This window comes from Squalius cephalus (assembly GCF_949319135.1).
Source record: "Squalius cephalus genome assembly, chromosome: 15".
Lineage (NCBI taxonomy): Eukaryota > Metazoa > Chordata > Actinopteri > Cypriniformes > Leuciscidae > Squalius > Squalius cephalus.
In genome coordinates, this window is record NC_137136.1 from 7,142,593 (window position 1) to 7,163,933 (window position 21,341).

At 37.4% G+C, this 21,341-nt stretch overlaps 1 protein-coding gene across 4 annotated transcripts in view; it reads left to right on the forward strand.

Annotated features, from left to right (window-relative positions):
* oxr1a (oxidation resistance 1a) overlaps window positions 1–21,341 on the forward strand; it is a gene marked incomplete at its 5' end in the record, with an annotated part of 162,380 nt that overhangs the window by 90,469 nt on the left and 50,570 nt on the right. For 3 of the 4 annotated variants that reach the window (XM_079893747.1, XM_079893746.1, XM_079893749.1), the window contains one exon: window positions 15,257–15,339. In XM_079893747.1, coding sequence (XP_079749873.1) covers window positions 15,257–15,339 — 83 coding nt within the window. Of the gene's footprint in view, window positions 1–309; window positions 639–15,256; window positions 15,340–21,341 lie in introns of those variants that run through there. The other variant, XM_079893748.1, reaches the window with a different exon arrangement.

Consider the following 21,341-nt stretch of genomic DNA (forward strand, 5'->3'; position numbering starts at 1 on the left):
GTGTTATTTCATCACACGTTTGGGTAAAATATGGACAAACCCAGCCGTTGGGTTTAAAATAAAAATTAAGAGTGGGACATAAACTCAAAACACGAATTTGGTATTACCTTGAAACTTTGCGATATTTTTTCAAATAAATGTTTCGTTCATTTTTTCCCCTCGTGTGTTTCACTGTATCCTGCTACCGACGCGACGCGTCTATCGCGCTTTAAACCCTGACGTCGCAGCCAGTCGACCAATCAAAGTCTTTGTTTACGTCAGCATTCCATCACTTGCAGTGTAGAGGATGAGCGTTCTGGTAGCGTCGCGTCGCGTTGCTCGCGCTAATAACGGCGAAAAGTTCAGCAGGCACAGGCAGTGGCTGTCAGTCAGTTTCAGTTCCTGATTCTGCTCTCGTGTTTCTGCTGTCAGCTCTGGGCAGCTAGCTCGGCTTTATTACGTTGTTGTTTTTTATTTATTACTTTTTAAATGTTTTAAATGCTTTGGGGAAGATCTGAATATGGATTATATTCAGTCGTTCAGAGACGCGATCGCTGGTAAAATCTGGCCTGTTACCGAAGCTCTGAGAGAAGTTCAGTTTAAAGACTATTCTGATGCCGAAACGCCAATGGAGAACGCGCCTGAAACACACTCTGCAGGTATTAGTTTTGTGTTCTTCTCAAAAGTTTTACAAACTTGTTGAAACGCAGTTTGTGTGCGCCTGTGAACATTGACAGCGCAACATGGCTGCAGTACAGTGAGTTACATGTCAGCTGTCCTCCTGTGTAGGCTATTTTGCATTGGATTTGACTGTTGCACTTTTACGAGGAAGAGTTAAGAGTTTATGTCCCGACCTTACAATACACGTAGATGCATTTACTATTGTAATTTAAAGTTTATTACTACATTGTTGTTCAGGTGTTGTTTGACTGACATATGCTGGGCTGTGGTCATACAAATGTGGAGATACATACAATGTATGTTTAACATGAACTAACAATTAACAGTGCATGCATACAACATTTATTAATCTTGATGTTAATCTAAACATTTACTAATATATTTTTAACATCAAAAGTAGTTAACATTAGTTAATGCACTGTGAACTTGCATGAACATAAACATTTTCATGTAGCATTAACAGGTATTGCTCACGTTAGGTCAGGTTAGTTTATGCGTTAACTAATGTTAACAAATGAGACCTTATTGTAAAGTGTTGCTGAAATTCATTTGTAATGTTTCACGGATAAAAGAAAGTCATAGGTATGTGGAATAACGTTAAGATTGATTAATTTTCATTGATTTAAAAAAATAAATAATTATAGTCATGATGCAATTGGAGAATCAATGGAAATCCATTGGTCAAAAACTGTGGGAACTCCTCATATTGTATCAACACTGATAGGTTCAGACGTCTCCACCCTAAAAATAGTTTGTGTTTGTGTTCTGTGAACCCTACATCAACAGCTCACTCAGTGTTCAGTATCCGTGTCACAGTGGGAGTTTGCAGGGACTAATTAGGCCTGATGGCATGTGCTGTATGGCAGTACCATTTTCTTTTAATTTGTAAAAGAAGTCTCTTGTGCTCACCAATGCTGCATTTATTTGATAAACATACAATAATATTGTGAAATATTCTTACAATTTAAAATAACTGTTTTCTATTTTAATATATTTTGAAATGTAATTTATTCCTCTGATGCAAAGCTGAATTTTAAGCAGTCATTCAGTGGCACATGATCCTTCTGAAATTCAAGAACATTACTTATGTTTATCATTGTTGTGCTGCGTAATATTTCTGTGGAAACCGTGATGCATCTTTTTCAGGGTTCTTTGGTGAAGAAAGTTCAAAAGAACAGCATTTATGTAACAATGTGAAAGTCTTTACGGTCAATTTTTATCAATCTAGCATGTCCTTGCTGAATAAAAGTATTAATTTCTTTTTTTTTAATTAGGCCTACTGACACCAAATTTTTGAACGGTAGTGTATATAAGTAAACATATTTTTGTTGAATTTCTAGAACTGTCTTGTCTTATATATATATATATATATATATATATATAGAATGTTGTTGACATAAGATTCAGGACTCCAGACTAACTAGGAGCTCTGTAGCCCCCTTACTGAAAATTTTAGGAGCACAAGCCTTGAATGCAATTATTCACATTTAGAGCTTTGAAGTGCTGGATAAAGTTGTGTGAAGCACTTGAAAGTCCTTGAAAAGTACTTGAATTTCACTGTCAAAAGGTTGTACGAACCCTGAAATTAATGTAAAAAAATTCGACTATTTCTGCCACAATACCATGATTACAGTTAGTGTTCCTACATTAAATCCATGGTAAATGTTGGTGATTTGTGGACTGAAAAGCCTTCTATAATTTATCTAAAAAAAAAAAAGCCTGCAATAAAAATGGCAGCTCTTATCAGTTGGGCAACGTGGTGGGTGCACCAGTGTGACCGCTAACACAATTTTGTCACACCGGCAGGACAAAAAGGTCACTCATCTCTAGAACAAAGAAGAGTAAAATGCAAGGATTTGACTGCTGTGAAGTTGACAGAGTCCAGGAAACAGCATTGTACCATCGGGTGGCCTCAACCTTCAGTTGTTAGACACAGCAAACAATGCTGTTTGACATCTATATTGCTTCCTAGTTGACTCTTATCAAACCAGTGCAACACTAAGCCTATTTGGATAAATGGATTTATTTTAAAAAGAGGCAAAAGTTTACCTTGTCCTTGTGTAAAGAGCATCTAACTGTAGGAAATCACATTTCTGGATTGCTTAACACTTAAAATGAAGCACTGCTCAAGGTACAATAGGGTTAAACAAATACTTCCATTTTGCATTTTTTTTAATTTAATGTGTATATTTTCATTATTAATTTGATAAGTATTTATCAACCCCAAATGCTCAGTGTTGGAATTTAAGAAGTCAAATGATTTGTAAATCTGCATGCAGTTCCAAAACAATTAAATAATAGCACCGTTTTCTGATGCGCCTCTGGCCCCTCATTACGTGAGAGGAACCGGTCTAAAGGATGAGTGGGATACACTGATGCCGTGCTGGAAGCACAGGGAGTCCATTAGCATACATCTGCACTGGCTTTAGAAGGACGTGGGAGGCACAAGACACGTCCTGCTTTTCTCTAGATCACCCCAAAGATGAATGAGGTGTGTGGGTGTGTTTTCATTACTGAGTTAAGACTAATTCCTTGGTGCATTAGGCAGTAGCATATATGCTGTGCCAACCCAAGAGGTCATAATTGGATGCTAAGGCTGGTAGAACTGAAGCTAGCATGGCATGACTGCTCGTGTGCTGGCCAAGTGCTTTATCTGTAAAACTACCTTTCTAACTAACTGTGCTAGGGCTAGAGTGGAATTGTAAGCCCGTTTATCGGTCCAATGGCGGTTTTCCAATAATACGGGTGAAGGTCTTTGCTCGTTACTGTCTTTCCTTTTACGCAGCACAACAAGATTAAATGAAATAGCCTACATTTTCTCATATGTATTACCTCGTTATTTCATCTGACTCCATAAATGAAAAAGGTTTTAATGATATCTGAGCATCATTAAAAATGAGTGAATGTTTGATTTATTCTTTTTAACTCTTAGTATATTTTACCCGTTCCAGACTAGGAAACTATGTCGCTCAGAGGTCCTCACGTCTTCTGTTTAACGTGGCTCTCACGTTCACAAGCTCATCAGTTTTGGTCACCAAACAGAGGTAATAGCTATATACCTGAGATCGGTCACATTCACGTTTACACAATCAAAGATACTTTGGTATAGCCCCCATGGAATTGCATACACTTGAATTTATCTTAACGTTTATTTCAGTAGAGGTATGGCCACTATTACAGATATAAGCTGACCAACATTACTTCTCTATAATACCTTTGGATTGGCCATGCTGTGGTTTCCCACGCACACTTATCTATAGTAACATTCAATTAAAACAGAGGTAAGACACACCCAAATTTAGATTGGTCAAGCAGCATTTGCTGTTCTGAACGGAAATTCACTTCTTGTCTTTGCAAACCACACTTAAATTGATGCCAAATATTAGTCTTCACTAATCTGATGCAAAACTTGCGGTAATTAATCCGTTAATACTGTATGATAATTATTCACATTAAACCATATAGATTCTAGGGTGAATTTTGGTGATCTCAGCATGAGAGGGACGGAATGGGGGATGAAGAGATGTAGATTAGGATGATTCTGAGGTGAGACTTGCGTCTCGAATGGTGCAAAAGTGAGTTCAAATGTTAATTTTCTTTGTTCTCTCAGAGTTGCCCTCTCTTCCAGTTTTTCCAGTCTTACAGTATCAAAATCTTGTTTTATGGTATGATATGAGTATTTTATATTATGAAAATGCTATATATTTTTATCAATAGTCATTAGGATGTATTTTAGTTATTTTTTAATAATTACATAATATATGAAAGCAGTGCATTAATCAACAGACCATGGATTATTCAAACAGACCATATGTATAAGTAAATTGAAATATATTTAATACATTTATATATATTGTACATGTATATAATACATTAATAAATATAAATCAACTATAAAATAAAAAATATTGTTTGTTGTATTGTTAATAATCCAATGAATTAAAGGGATAGTTCACTTTGAAATTAAATTTTGGTATGTTTTAGCTTACCTGAAGGGCATCCAAGATGTAGGTGTCTTTTTTTCCGCAGTAGTTTCAATTTTGATATTTTTAGGTCAAACCGTTCTTGTCTGACAGTCATATCATGCAGGTCTATGGTCACCACCTCAAAGAGCATGCACAGAGTCCAAATTAAAACAATTCCCCATCGTCCAAATTAAACAATTCCCCATCGTAAGTACACATTGATGGCCTAAGACACGAAACGAGCGGTTTGTGTGAGAAAACGAACAGTATTTATATCGTTTTTACCTCTTATACACACCCACGTCCAAGTGATCTGAGGGCGCGGGCGCTTCCTGCTGTGTGACGTGTACGCAGACTGGTGCATAGATATATATATACACTAGATGTCGCATTAAAGACATTCGTTCCAATGAACTGCCGTAGCCAAGGCGACATCTAGTGTATATATCTATGCACCAGTCTGCGCACACGTCACACACCAGGATGCGCTCGCGCCCTCAGATCACTTGGACGTGGCTGTGTTATAAGAGGTAAAAACGATATAAATACTGTTCGTTTTCTCACACAAACCGCTCGTTTTGTGTCTTAGGCCATCAATGTGTACTTACGATGGGGAATTGTTTAATTTGGACGATGGGGAATTGTTTTAATTTGGACTCTGTGCATGCTCTTTGAGACCGTGACCATAGACCTGCATGATATGACTGTCAGACAAGAACGGTTTGACCTAAAAATATCAAAATTGAAACTACTGCGGAAAAAAAGACACCTACATCTTGGATGCCCTTCAGGTAAGCTAAAACATGCCAAAATTTAATTTCAAAGTGAACTATCCCTTTAAATTCTTCAATGAATCAGTAACAAATGAAAGGTACATCATCATCTGGATCTTGGATGCTAACCAAAAGGAAAATGAAACATTAGCATTGACTCCATGGATGTTACCTTTGAACTTCATTGATTGCTCGAAAGCATTGCGGCCCCAGTGGTGGTTATTTTGCTCTTGTCTAGACTAAATGCTAAAGTAGCAGGGATGGTTGACGCTCAGCGTATCAAACTTTGCCCTCTATTCAATAACCTTTTAAATTCTGACTAAGCATCCAGGCCCAGTGTGTGTCAAGGCAGAGGGAGCTGTTTACCTGCAGCACAGCGGCTGATCTTTCAACTCCAGCCTGCCTCTGGGTCTCTTTTTTTCCCTTGACCTGCATTATTTGTCCTGCTTTCCCAATGGTGGATATGGATCTAGCACTAAGGCTGCCACATGCAGTAAGATGAAGAATGGTTAAAGCATCTCTGCTGAAGGGAAGTGTTGAGCTAGACGTCACATCTCATCCCAATGTGCTCTTTAGTCATGCCGATAAATTTGAGACTCTAGACTCATTCTTTATTTGTGCCTCGTGTGTCATATAGGTCATGTCTTAGAAATCATGCCTCATACCTCCCACAAGAAAATCTGGAACACAAGGGGTATGTTTCAAATAATGTACTACTATCATACTATTATACCATTTTATAGTGTGCTGACGAATATATATATATATATATATATACAGAGCTATACAGTGCAACATGTGCTACGAATGAGACCGAGCTGCTTGTTTGTGTGAAGTGAGCATTTGTTGTGTGCTTGTTTGCGTGTGAGGTTAATAGGGCTGCACGATTAACCAAAATGAAACCAAAAACTCGATCAAAATTTGCTTAGTGACTCAAATAGCGTTAAAAAGCTTTTTTTCTTTTAGGCTAGACCAGCCAATTCTATGGGAACAGAAGCTTTCAATGGCAACTCCATTGACTCTTTTATTTAGAAGACAAGACATAAACCGCCATATTGCGCGTTTCAGTTTCTCTCATTCGTTAGTAATAGAAGTGTGCCGTCTTTGTATATATCTTGATACCTTTGTCCAGGGATTTCCTGGAACGTCATAAGTTTTATGACTTCTATGAGTCTCACTTGTGGACTTTCAGTGCGAGGGTGCCCTCCTGCTACAAATATGAAGGAAACAGACATTACATTACATTACATGTGTGTACTCACTAATGCTCACAAAAATAGGAAAAATAATACTTCTCTCTAAAGAAATTTGAATCCATACATTTTTCTCCAGTGTAGAGAAGTGTACAGGATTTTTTTTTTTCACACAGTGGATGAATAAGACTTCCTGACATAAGTTAAAAAATTAGTCACACATTTAATGTTACACAAGAGTTCTTACATTCCTGTGGTCTGCCATTTTTGGCAAATAAAAACAATGTTTGTGTGAAAACATTTCCTATTAAGGATAGGTTATAGGTTTGGGACTGATGGTGACATTTGCCTTTTGGCTCAGGTACATTTACATTCATTTAAATGTTGATTAATGTGCTTTAAATACATAAATAAGAAATCAATTTACAAATATTATTTAAAAAGCACATGAAAAGATGACATGCATGGGGACAAAAAATAAATCCCTGATTTTTTTTATTTTTTATTAACCATCCAATTCATGTTACACAAACTTATTAAAAACAAGATAACTTGATGCCATTAGCTAAACTGAAGCTGAGCAATGAAGAACATCATTGTATGCTGTTTTATGTACTATGCAGTAGATACTGTATTATACAGTACTCAAGTGCTTCAAACAAAGCCATTGCCTGTTTCCTGAAGTTTTAGTAATATCTTCCTTGAAAGAATACTTTAAATATGAATTATTCTTTCAACAAATCTCGTTGTTCAACTCATTATTCAGCCTACCAAACAGGGGTATCTTAAGCATTTCTCAGGCGCTCATATTAAGAGCAGAGTTGAACTTGCAACAACAGAATAGAGGCAGACTTTAGCCACTGCTTTATTTGATTTGCAAACTAAATAGTGCTCACTAAAGCAATAACCGAGTGGATGGAAGGATCTTGCTGCGATTAGTCACCCTGGAGTGAGTGCTAATGAGAGGCTCTGGTGCGGGTGACTCACACAGAGCCACTGACAGGATCGGGGTTTGATTAATTGACCTGGAGTGGGTGTTAATGAGGGAAAGGAACAGGCCGTGTGGAGTTCAGCATCTCCCCTGACACAGCATTCAAACTGCAGATCTAGCAAACACACACACACACACACACCAGCTACTGTGACAGTCTGGGCCGTGACTGCCGGGGTGTTTGAGTTGTTCGGTTCAGTGAGCAACTTCGCCATGTTTTTCCCATGGCTGTTATTTCTCCCTGTGCTAAAGGGGTCATATGATGAAACAGGAGTTTTATTGTACTTTTGAACTAAAACAGTCTGATGTACCGTACAGACATAGACTAGCATTAAAACTAAGCTGCAAAAACAGCTGATTCAGGAATCATCACAACTAACAGTAGCCAAACACATGACCGGCTATATGTTTAGTCATTACACCCATATTCTGTACTTTTTGCTGTAGGTAAAAATACATTAAAAAAGAGGGATTTTTTTTTTTATATAGTCTTATTAGACAGTGTTTATTTAACATGTAAGAGGAGGTTCCAATAAAATATAAATATTTATATAGAAAGTGTGTATATATATATATACATATATATATATATATATATATATATATATATATATATATATATATATATACAGTGCAATGCATAAGTTAATACACCCATGCTAAAGTTGACTAAAAAGAGGATTAAAAAATCATATTTTGGAAATTGAACTTAATGCCTTAATTTAAAAAATTAGGAAAAATCCAACCTTTTAGGACACCAATTTTCTTTGTGAATGAATAATGTATCGTAAATAAATAAATGTTCTTCCTTAAAATACATGGTGCATAAGTGTGTACACCCCTATGTTAAATTCCCATAGAGGCAGGCAGATTTTTATTTTTAAGTTTTTTTTTTTTTTATTAATTTTTAGGATACTATGCATCCTGATAAAGTTCCCTTGGCCTTTGGAATTAAAATAGCCCCACATCATCACATAGCCTTCACCATACCTAGAGATTGGCATGGAGTACTTTCCATAAGATCATCTCTCAATGCAAATCAAACTAGCTTTTAGGCTAACTGAAATAAAACCATGCCAATCTCTAGGTATGGTGAAGGGTATGTGATGATGTGGGGCTATTTTAATTCCAAAGGCCAAGGGAACTTTATCAGGATGCATAGTATCCTAAAAATTAATTAAAAAAAAAAAACTTAAAAATAAAAATCTGCCTGCCTCTATGGGAATTTAACATAGGGGTGTACACACTTATGCACCATGTATTTTAAGGAAGAACATTTATTTATTTACGATACATTATTCATTCACAAAGAAAATTGGTGTCCTAAAAGGTTGGATTTTTCCTAATTTTTTTAATTAAGGCATTAAGTTCAATTTCCAAAATATGATTTTTTATTCCTCTTTTTAGTCAACTTTAGCATGGGTGTATTAACTTATGCATTGCACTGTGTATATATATATATATATATAACATAATTAAATAATTACATTTATGTATGTACCTTTATACAGGTCTATACATGTTGTATCAACTTTTTAATTTTATATTAATTTGTTTTTAAGATTAATTCAAAATGAATAGGGCTTACAAATAATGCACCCACAGTCTGAATGTTAACAGTAATGGTGGTTATATATATACTGTAGAAGTCTTAAAATAAAAAAAAAGGTCATTCAAAACTAAATTATTACTTCTTCCTGCAAAAAAACTCTGAAAGTCCCGAATAAATCCTCTAAAGGAAAGAAAATAATAAGCAATTTGTTGAATGAAGACAGTGATGAAATGAAAAGCATGTGTCAACTTTTCCTCACAGTCATGCGAAAGTGTGTACATAGTGATTGCACAAAAGTTTAGTTTCCTGCTTAACGCTGGGCAGATGTTTTCATTAGCATTAGTCAGAAATCAGATTAGACTAATCCTGTATTACATAGTGTGTTTAGATGTAAATACACGACAAGGACACTGTTATGGACACTCATATTAATAAGATGCATGAGCTTCGTGGGGCGTCTTAGCATTACTGTGTGGAGAAAGAATGTGAGCTGGAGATTGACAGTTACATACAGTCATATGAGCAAAAGCATTAAATATCATGCTAATTTATTATGTGCATGTATACTTTACAGTCAGAAAAGCATGTCATATAGCTCATAATAGGCTGGACAGTGTGACGGTTGCCGGTAGCTATTCACAAAAGAGCTCTTTCATGCCTGGAGTCGACAGTTTCTAGAATCTGTGTTCATTCTGTATCTGGATGTCAAACACAGCTTTACTTCAAGAGTCTGTCAAGTGTTATATAAGTCGAGTCATCCTCTGCAGTGAACGCTGTCACACCATTGTATTTATTTAAATGTTTGTTTGTTTGTCTCTTTATCGGTGAGGATGCTTTGTTTGGTACAGGTCTCTGTTGACGCATAAAGAATATCACTCAAAAATAAAAATACTGCCATTATTTACTCACCCTCATGTCCTTCCAAAGTGCTGTTTTATTTTCTCTTTTTGTGTTTGGAAAAAGTAACTGCAGAGATTTGGAATGACATGACAGTGAGTAAATAATAAAATGCAGAATGCTCATTTTTGGGTGAACTATTCTTTTTAGACTGATGTTGGAATAGTGAATCAGATTGTTTGTTCATTGTCTCCCCAGCCATAGTCATCTCATTCCAGCACATTGGGGTGTGTGTGTGTGTGTGTGTGTGCCACCTGCTTATTATGATGGGGCACTTGTTTCCAGCACCATTCTGAGCAGTAAATGAGAGCGGTCTAAGAATAACATCCGCCGGGCTGTTGCAGCTGCCGCTAACACAAGCCTGGTTGTTTTCTGTCACGCTGAAGTTGGTCGCATGCGTTCTGCGTCCTTGTGTGACAACAACACTCAAATAAAGAACGCACAACAAATACATAAAAAGGACATTTTATTTGCAGTGTCAGTTTTATAGCAGCTTTATTCGTTTTTAGCGCTGTTTGCTAGCCATTATTATTTTTGCTCATATGTAGGGTTACTATCACTAACTCTATGGGCCCTATCTTAGACGCGGCGCAATGCTGTGCCAAGCACGACGCAAGTGTTTTTTGCTAGTTTCAGCCTGACGCAGTTATCATTTTCACGTCCTGTGCCAAGTTGTTTAAATAGCAAATGCACTCATTTGTGCGCCCATGGGCGTGCTGGTCTGAAAACGAGGTGTGTTCTGGCGCATTGTTGGCAACTGAAACCTGGTCTAAAGTCAATGGTGCAATATTTTTTTAGTTATTTAAAGAGCACGTTAGTAATGTGCGCCTATAGTTTCACTCTGCTTATTAAACACACCGGGACACACAGCAGCACACAAACATGCCAAAAATTTAAAATAAAAGGATTACAATGTAAAAGATTATTATTGTGTACATAAAGATATGGTGGAATCCGGCTTGTTACCTCGCGCACGAGCAGATCCGCTTGCGCTCTGGAGACGCTTCGGTCTTTCCACTATCAAATTCCGTCATGTAAATGAAGAATCTGCCATGGCGCGAGCTCAACTGGTATTTAAAAGGAATGGGAGATGAGACTCTGATTGGTTTAACACATAAATCCCAAAACACACCCATTACTCATTAAGAGAATAGGGACAACCCTTTTAGACCATACGCCTGGCGCGCCGACCATTTCTCCCGTCGTTAAACTAGCAAAAGTGGATTCGCTTTAGGTGAACTTGCGCCGTGCGCTTTAGACCATGCGCTTACATCGTTAAAATAGGGTCCTAAATGCTAAATGTTAAATGTTGGTATGTAACTCAGCATGCACCGTTTGATACCTCACAGACATGAATTTATATTTTCATGTAAACCGTAATACATTTTTTTCAGGATTCTTTGTTTAATAGAAAGTTCAAAAGAACAGCAATTATTTGAAATAGAATTGTTTTGTAACACTGTAAGTCTTTATTGTCACTTTTTAGCATATTATTGCTTCCTTTTAATAAAAGTATTAACATCTTTCAAAAAATTAAAAATCAAACTTAAATAATATATTAATGTGCATTATGTTGTGTTAAACATTATGGTAAATAAATTTAAAAAGTAAATTAATTAATGTAAAGGTAAGGGTCCAATTCTCACTATTAATTAGTTGCTTATTAGGATGCATAATACTAGGATATTGGCTGTTTATTAGTACTTATAAAGAACATATTAATGCCTTATTCTGCATGACCATATTCTACATCCCTAAATAAATCCTACCCAATTCCTACTCAATACCTAAGCTTAACAACTATCTTACCAACTATTAATAAGCGGTGAAGCAAAAGTTATAGTTAATACTTAGTTAATAGTGAGAATTGGACCCTAATCTAAAGTGTGACCAAAATAAAATAAAAAATAATTTAATTTACAATTATAATTAGATCATTATAAGCCATATTGTGATTCTGTACAAACATCAGTCCTAGGTATAAGCCATTGTGTTTTATCACATCTCCATGGTTAAAATCCACAAATTTACATGCGTCAATAACTGATCATCAACGTTGGGTTAATGCTGATTGTATAACAGCTGCAGACCATTAGAGCGGCTTTGTTTGAGAGCTTTTACTGCTTAAAATCACAAGACTGATTTACGCGTGTGTGTTTTGTGCACGTACATTTAGTATTACATTTAGAGACAAAATAAGGAAAATGTTACAAATGCATCTGATGAATAATATTATTTTCTTTTTCCACTGAAAGGAAAAAGCGAACAGCATGTGGCCTTGTCCCATATTCCCCACCTTTGTTATGTGACCACCATTGAACACTAGTTCTTTTTAGCAGTGGCCTTTATATTTAGAGCACAAAATGCTAGATAATCAGTGAGCCACTGTACAATGGCTGTGTTCCAAAATATAGTGAGCTGCCTACATATGCAACATAAGACAACAGAGGTGCAAAGGCTGTTCCAAAAGTGCTATTTAATTCCAAATCAGTGACTTCTAAGGTTTCATTTGAGCTAGGATGCTGCAGCAATGCAGCTTAGGTTTTAGAACAGACCCAATGTGTCATAAGCACTGAGAACAAATGAATATTTATTCAAGAGATTTGTCATATTTTGTTGATGGAGAGCGGTGGATGGACACTGGCTGCACACAGAATGTTCCAGAACCACAGAGACGATGGATTTGGTGTCTTTCAGACACACATTGGGCTCTTTGTTTTGTTTCGATGTGGCAGCTCTTATCTCAGCGTGTGAAAAGCCTGTTTCAGGCGATACATACACGTGAGGGTTCAATTCCATACAATCTTGCCGCTTTTCATGGAACTTATCTCTGCTGTGTGTTTGCTCACTGAGTCTCTGACTCACGCCTTAGTCAATGCTGTTGTACTGGAATACATAGACATTAGCATCTTTTTGCTATTTATTATGGTGTAGTAAATATTCTAATATTAATTAAACCCCAAATCCTCCATTTGATAAAGGTCCTCAAGTCTAGAATGAATTCATCTTAACATTTTAGATTTAAATGAACACAGATTTTGTTTTGTTTTTATACACGGGAATCAGAGCATTATCCTTTGAAACAGCTTCGATATTTCTGTAAAATATATTTATTCTTTTCTTTCCCATGCAAAGCTCGTCACCATGATTTAGAGTTTTGTGGGTGGTTGCCAGGGCGTTGCTAAATGGTTGCTATTATATATCAATTTTATTTTATTTATTTTATTAAAAGGAAGAACCCTTAAGTTATGTTCTGCCCAGACTTCCTGATTCATTTAAAATATGTCAACACAGGAAAGAAAATAGCAGAATTCCTTTCAGTTCCTTATCATCCCAAATTCCTAAGCCTAATAAAGGGCAATAATAATAGTACTGTTCGCTATATAGTAGTTTGTCTTTGCATGTGGAAATCTCAAAATAATCATTTGAATCAGTTTAGAGCAGCTTTATAAATATCATGATAATGTGTTTCTGAGTAACAAAACTCTGTCTATGAAGTGACATACTGTAAATAAAGAGAGATCAGCCACTGTCGCTGTTTGCCAGGTTATAGTCTCAAACAGAGGCGTGAAAGCGCTGGATAAAAGATCAGCGTTCGTGTCGGCTCTTGCGCTGGCCTGGTTTCTTTCGCTGCCGTCTCTTTGGTGTGAGCACAGAAATAGCAGGACGACTATGATTCATGGCTGCACAGCCGAGAGTCTCTCTGTCACACTGTCACAAGTGCAGAACCTGTTAGTCGACTGATTCTGGAGACGACCGACCGCCTGAAGCAAAGTGAACATGTGGAGGACTTGCTAACATTGCTGTGATAACTTTGAACACTACACATACATACAGAGACACACACACCCCCATGAGACTGCATACTAACACATTAGCTTTTAGTATTGGATATACATTTTGGTTTCCAGATTAAACTCAATCTTGATTTGAATGATTCTTTATCAATCCTTTTGAGGAATTTGAGGAATGCTACGTGTTTTACTATGAGGGAAAATCATACTGTAACATTGCCGCAAACAAAATGTGGAATACAATTATGTATACGTTTTGGTAAATACAATTATTTACTAATTAATAATAGATTTTATTCTATAATTGTATGATTTTAATTGTTGCTTTAGATCAAGGAGGTCAAGACCTCTGAATCCTCATTTTAAGGAAGGAAGAGTATGTTAATCTATGCTAGCGTGATCTTAGGTTTGGGGTCAGTAAGATTTGTTTTAAAGAAATGTGTTATTTTATTTAGTAAGACTGCATTAAATTGATCACCAGAAAAAGACATTTATAATGAGGCAAAAAAAAAAAATCTATTTCAAATAAATCCTGTTCTTTCTATTGATCAAAGAATCCTGAAAAATGTATCAGTTTCCAAAAATCAATATTGGTAATAATAATAAATGTTACTTGAGCAGCAAATTAGAATGATTTCTGAAGGATCATGTGACACTGAAAGACTGGAGTAATGATTGCCTTCACAGCAATAAATTACATTTTAGAAAACGGTTATTTTAAATTGTAATAACATTTCAGAATATTACTGTTTTTTTTATTTATTTTTTTGGTGATCAAATAAATGCAGCCTTAGTGAGCAGAAGAGACTTTCAGAAACATTAAAAAAATCGTACCAATTCCAAACATTTGAATAGTAGCGTAGGTTAACGTATGTTAGGTAGTTTTCCCAACATAACTAATAGTTCTCACAACTATTCCTAAGTTTCACCATATTTGTAGACTGTGCCATTTGAAATCCCAGCTTAACTAATGCCAGTATTGAATTGAATTCAATCAGTGCCATAATAACATATCTCTATTAGCTTTACATAAGATTTCAAATTCGCTTCAAAGACACAGAATCACAGCACAGCACAAATGTGTCGGGTGGCATCACTACATCTCTGTCTCTTTCTCTCTCTCATAGAGGTCAGGGTGGTCTCTGTCTGTTACGGTGTTTGCAGCAGCAGGAGGCATTGCAAGGTGAAGACACATCGGCTGTCATTGTGCTGAGCGAGAAATAAGAGAGAAAGAGACAGTGGGGAAAGGAGGGGTAGACAGAGAGAGAGAGAGAGAGAAACGCTGCGTTCTCTGGCTCACCAGAATCGCTCGATCACACTCGCTGTTGACGGATGAGCCGTCGGTCGAGGCTGAGAGCTCGGCAGCTTGTGTCAAGCTGAGGGGAGAGCGGAACATGAACATAATGAGAACCTTCCCTCGCTTGCTTTCAGATACCGGGCAGAAGAAGACGCCGGAGAAGAAGGATGGAAGGCGGATGTCGTTCCAGAGACCGAAGGGCACCATGGAGTATTCCGTAAGTGAGAGCATCAACCCCTTTCCTCGTTATTTCTGTGCATGTGCTTTGTGTTTTGTAGGGTCGTATCTCGCGGAGCTCGTCCCAGCTCTGTTTACTCTGAGGATTTTTCCCACATGTACCTGTGAGATTTCTGTGAGAGTTTGCTCGAGGACTGTGTGCGTGTCCACAGGAATGATTTGAGACCGAGCGCGTTTTCATCAGCGTTTAGTATGGAGAGGGTGCGTGAAGCCGTGCGAATGTTTACATCAGCCTGTTTATTTTCACCGGTCTGCATGTGAATGTCCTCAACATGCATTCCAGCAGTGTATTGGTGAATGACCTTCCTTTCTGCGTTTGCATTTCTATTGATTTGGCGTGCGTGTGTGTGTGTGTGTGTGTGCTGTGTGAGAGATTGTGTGAGCTTCGATTGTCTATCTTAACAGCTTGTTGTGTTCTTGAAATGACCCTCAAATTCCAGCTGCGGGCAGAGCGCTTCTCGTCTCTCTCCCTAGTAACAGAGGAGCGTGTGGGTTGAGCCGAGCTCTGGAGTTCTGCCTGGAAGTGGAGAGACCGAGGAGAAGAAACTGCTGGCAGCTACAGCTGTCATTTAGCCAGAAGATCGGAATCATACCCCTTTTCCACCAAAAATGGTGCTCGGCCGGGGAATCTGATAACGTCTATCAGTAACAGCCCACGTTTCCACTGACTTGGACGGACTGACTAGATTACTGTCTTTGTTTACAAGTTTTGGAAACACATTTTATCATCCAAAGGAAGGACGTGTAAAGTCTACTAGTCAGGGTTACCTGAATGACCATTCAATTAATTGTTCGACTAATCGATACATTTAAAGATTGCTGTGCAAACTGTCTAAAGCGCAGCACATTGTCAGCATGCTGTTGAAAACTAAATATATGAGAAAAAGTCAAGTTCATTTAAGTCAATTAACCTTGATATTCGATTAGTTAGTGGTAGTTGGATGACCAGTAGAATAGTGAAGCAGTGTGACCCATCCATAATCCAAAATCATTTAATTAAGTGTATTTTTTATGTATTTGATCAAATATATTTAAATATATAATTATAATGTGAATTATTACATATTATTTGATATCATTTAAATATACACTACCATTCAAAAAGGGTCAGTAAGTGTGTTTGGTTTTTTTTTTTTTTGTTTGTTTGTTTTTCCTATGATGGCAAAGCTGAATTTTCAGCATCATTACTGCAGTCTTCAGTGTCACATGATCCTTCAGAAATCATTCTAAAATGCTGATTTGCTGCTTAAGAAACATTTATTATTATTATAAATGCTAAAAACATTTGTGCTGCCTAATATTTTATTTTAGACTAGTCAACCATTGTGACCCATCTTTTTAATTTGGTGAGTTGCTTTTGATGCAGCATGCATTGTTTAAATAAAATACAATAAATAATAATTCTGAGCAATTCATTCACATGTGAAATGTGAAACTGAAATATTATAAATTAGTTTTAGACTGACTGGTCAGGCACGGCACCCTACGAATGGGAAATGGGCATCAGATTTAGTTGGGCATCAACTGGCATCAGGCAGCCGTGGAATCAGATGCTGGTGTAGTTGACGTGCTCTGCTCATCAGTGCCAGCGTTGCTGCTGCTGTCACGATTCTGTTTCCAGACGGTTCTTTTCTCCCCTCGGATCTGAACAGGTGTCTGACACCCGTCTCCCCCCACACACACTGAAGATCTGTCTCTGTCGGCCGAAAAGTGATTGACAGGGCCTTTGTTTTCCTCCGCAGAGCATGAAAAGTGTGCAAGACAACTGCGGGGAATTTGTCACCGTTCATAAACAGCGTGTCATGTGGTTGTTGGTGGGGGTTAACATGCCCATACTATAAAATTCATTGTGGTCTAGTGGTGTTTTGGACCCGCTTGACTTTCATTGAATGGGAAAAAAACTGTAAAAAAAAAACATATTTCGAAATGATGACTTTTACAACTTTAATTTTTGGGTGAACTATCCCTGCAAAATCTTCAGTGAAACTGTCTCCATAATTGTGAAAGTCTTGCCTCCTGCTACAGGTGAATGTCTGCATTGCTGTTTTCTCAAGAAGCAGTTTTGACCTCAAGAGGGTTTGAAGGAGAGCTAAACTATTGTAGCCCATCTGCTCAGTCACTAATAACACACCGCAGGTCAGTGAGCCCTGACTATTGGCTGGTCTGTGGCCAATTAAATCAGTTGGAATGGAAAGGGCGAGAGACACTGAGATCTCATCGGAGAGAAACACTGTGGATTCAGCATCTGCTTTGATGCTCCTGAGTCTGTTGATTCCTACAGTAGTCTAAGTCGGCTGGAGTAGTTGTAACTGCACTGAAGTCTTGTAGCTAGCGATTAAAGCTTATAGTCTCATTATGCATGATGCATACTGTGCACAAAATCAATAGACATTCTGTGCATATTTATAATTGCATTGATTTGCATTTAACATCAGCCAATCACAACAATCACTCTTAAAAATACAATTCTGACTATACATGAAGCTCCTTTGGAATTTGATCACAGGTCTGAACTGTTTTAAATAGTTTTAGGGTGAATGTGAAGAGCTTCATGCAGTGAGTGTGTGTAGCCAGGCTCACCAGTTGCCCCTTGACCTCCTGCTGACCTTTTCCAGAACAGGCATGTTGAAATATTAAATACAGCTCGAGCTGGTACAAAAGTACTGTGGAGGTACAATGGTTTCAGATGGTTCTTTGAAATTTACTGTAGTACTGAATGATTATCATATCATGTACCATGGTTTTTTACAAAGTATTCTCAGGTTTTTCAAGGAACACTATGGGTTTACCGTGCCCAACGCATGGGTGATATTTCTGTGGTGTTTTTGTAAGCGCTGTCTCTTGTACGTCCTGTAAAATGGAGAACGTCAACATCTTGCCAAGACTGCTGAGATAAAATGAGTTCTTTAAGTGATCATCGACGCAGTTAGCCAGCGTGTGCCATGAGGGTAGCAATGACAGCGTCACTATGGCAACCCTCATGCCACGGCAGCCGTGATGTCCCACGCAGTATGGAGCTCGTCTGATTTGACATTCTGCCTGATTGCACCATTTGCTGGAACGTCATTTCCAGTTTGATGAGCTGCGTGTTCTGTGAATCTCACAAAACCAGTCAAGAACATGTATGGGTTGTTTGTTTGTTTTTAATCCCAAAAATAAATAAAAAAGTTGTATTTTGCAGAATGAAAACAAAGCTTATTTTAGGACCAATACAAATGTTTTACATTGTAACTATTTTTATCATTATTATTAACAGAATGCACACAAACAAATTTAATTGTATAGAATTTATACATCATCATATTTATTCATTCATTTGTTTGTTTGTTTTTAAATTCGATGACCTGGAAATATGTCCTTAATTGTCATGAAATTAATGCCCAATGCAAAAACAAAATCATTGTATAAAGAAACCTATATATAGATTATATTGAAAATTGTATATTTTTTTTCTACTAGTTATTTATTATTACTTATTGTTTTATTCGTCTTTTTTAGAGCTGCTAACTCCATTTTGTTGATGTGTACTTCTGTGTGCATACAATAACAATAAAGATTCTTATTCTTATTCAAAATAAATTAATATTATTGTTTTTCTTATTAATATAATATATGTATATGACCTGGAGATGCTTTCACATGTTGCCTGTTTTGGTTTTGTTCTCTGTGTTCTGTTCCTGTTTTTCCTGCCTGATTTTAGTTTCCTCGTTTGTTAATTAGTCTTTCACTCCTGTTGTGTATCAAGTAATTTATGTTCCTCTGGTATTCTCAGTTCCTTTGTTTGGTGTCGTCAATGTTTAGTGGTTGTACTAACTATAATCTCCAGTGATCTCCTGTGTTTTATTCTGGGAATTAGAATAAAGATTTTTTTATAAACTCCGTCGTGCACGTCTCTACAGCACTCGCGCCTGACAGATGGGACCTTAATTGTCATGAAAATAATTCATAATAAAAAGATTATTTTTACTTAAAGAAAAACATATAAAACACACACACACACACACACACACACACACACACACACACACACACATACATACATATATAGATATATGAAACTGTTATCTATTTTTATAAAGCCATTTGTGGCATTTTAAACAGAATAAATCACTATAATAATTAAATAATACACACAAATGATGTGTTTTGAGTTTGGGCTTGAACATGACTGCTGATGAGACGCGTGTGAGAACTTGTGGAAACTGCTCCCAGCTGTAGGGTGGTGTAGTAGTTCTGTAACTCTGCCAGTAACTCTGTCTCATGGTGTTTGGAACCAACCCTAGACATTACTAGTCTTGACCCTAATGACCTAAGACAGGGGTGCCCAACCCTGCTCCTGCCGATCGACTGTCCTGGACAGTTTATCTCCAACCCTAATCAAACACACCTGAAGCAACCAATTAACGTCTTCAGGATCGCTTGAAAATTAAAGGCAGGTGTGTTTGATTAGGGTTGGAGATGAATTGTGCAGGACAGTCGATCGGCAGGAGCAGGGTTGGGCACCCCTGACCTAAGAGGTCTTTGACTCTAAATTCAGAATGCATGAGTCGCGTTTGAAGACGTTGTAAAATGTGCCTCTGCTTGCAGATTCTATTAAAGTGCCAAGTGGCTAAATGACGTATAGTTATGGTAAAGAATTCTACTATTTGCCAGAAGAATTATTAACCTTGATAATCGTATGTGTCAGGAACCTGGAAGACTGATGCGTTCTGGTGTTTTAAATAGCTGTACATCTTCTCTCTTAGCAGATTCTTTCTTTACATTGTTAATAGTTTTATTGTTGATTCTGCTGTAGAGATACAGAATACAAACTTTAATGCATCCTCATTTTTTAAACAAGAATGCATTTGACTTTCATTTGATCCATTCACAGTTCCTGCCTCTCAGAAGGAAACTTGTGTCGCCCATATCTGGGAAATGTTGAGTTTGTCTAGACTGTTTTGATGATTTTTACTGCAGCATGTGTCTTTTTTCCAAACAGAAGCGACTGGCAATGGTTGACATCTCCGCTGGCACTGCTCGCGTTAGATATTAAGTGATATTTTTATCCACGGCTGCCTTTAGAAAGAGGACGACAGACCTCAGCGGGACTCCCTGCTATTGAATTAGGAGAAGAGAAAACACGAAGGATAGAGCACGTCTAGACTGCGGAGCAAATCATAAATTCGCCATCTAACAGAGGCATTAGTGTCCAGTGAAGGCAGGTTGTGTTTGCTCTGAAATGAAGCATCCAGAAGCTACAAATAAATAGCCCACGGAAGAGCCGGTCTCAAATGCCTCTCGCAGGGAATCAATGTTCTGTGCCAGACAGACGGGAGGAAAGGACGCCGCTAGCACTGGGGCATTGGGAATATCGACTACTGGCGTTCCCATCTGGAGACGACCAGAAAACTTCTGTGCAAATTCGTGGGGGGGTTCTTTAATTCTCTAAGAAAAACAACTCACAGAAGTCTGATTCAGAGTAGAAATGGCATTGGATGTGCTGACGCTTTTTGCCGTTTTTGATGTTGGGGGAAACTCTGTGATGATGTAAACCAGTTCGGTTATAAAAATGCAAGTTTATTTATTTATGTTTAGTTTTTTGTTTTTGTTTGCTTTTTTGGATTGTCCTCTTGCGGCCTGTGCACACAGAACACGTTCAAAGGATCTTGAGGCATGTTTTTCAAAGTTGAACTACTTTTAACTTGATGGGGTTTCTCAAAAACACAGCACTCATGCTGCAAGATGCTGGGGAAAAAATGAGGCATGTGATTTAATGAGGCAATGGTCTTTGTTTATTAGGAAGTGGTTAAAGAGATAGTTTACCAACAGATTTAAATTCTGCTATTACTTACTCACCCTCAAGTTGTTCCAAACCTGAACGGCTTTTCTTTTTTTAATGTATAGCTTCAATATACATTTCCCTGCAGGCCACATTCTGTAGTGTGTTGTGTTGTGTCTCCTTGATCTGATTCATCTCACTGTCCTCCTCACATGAGAAAC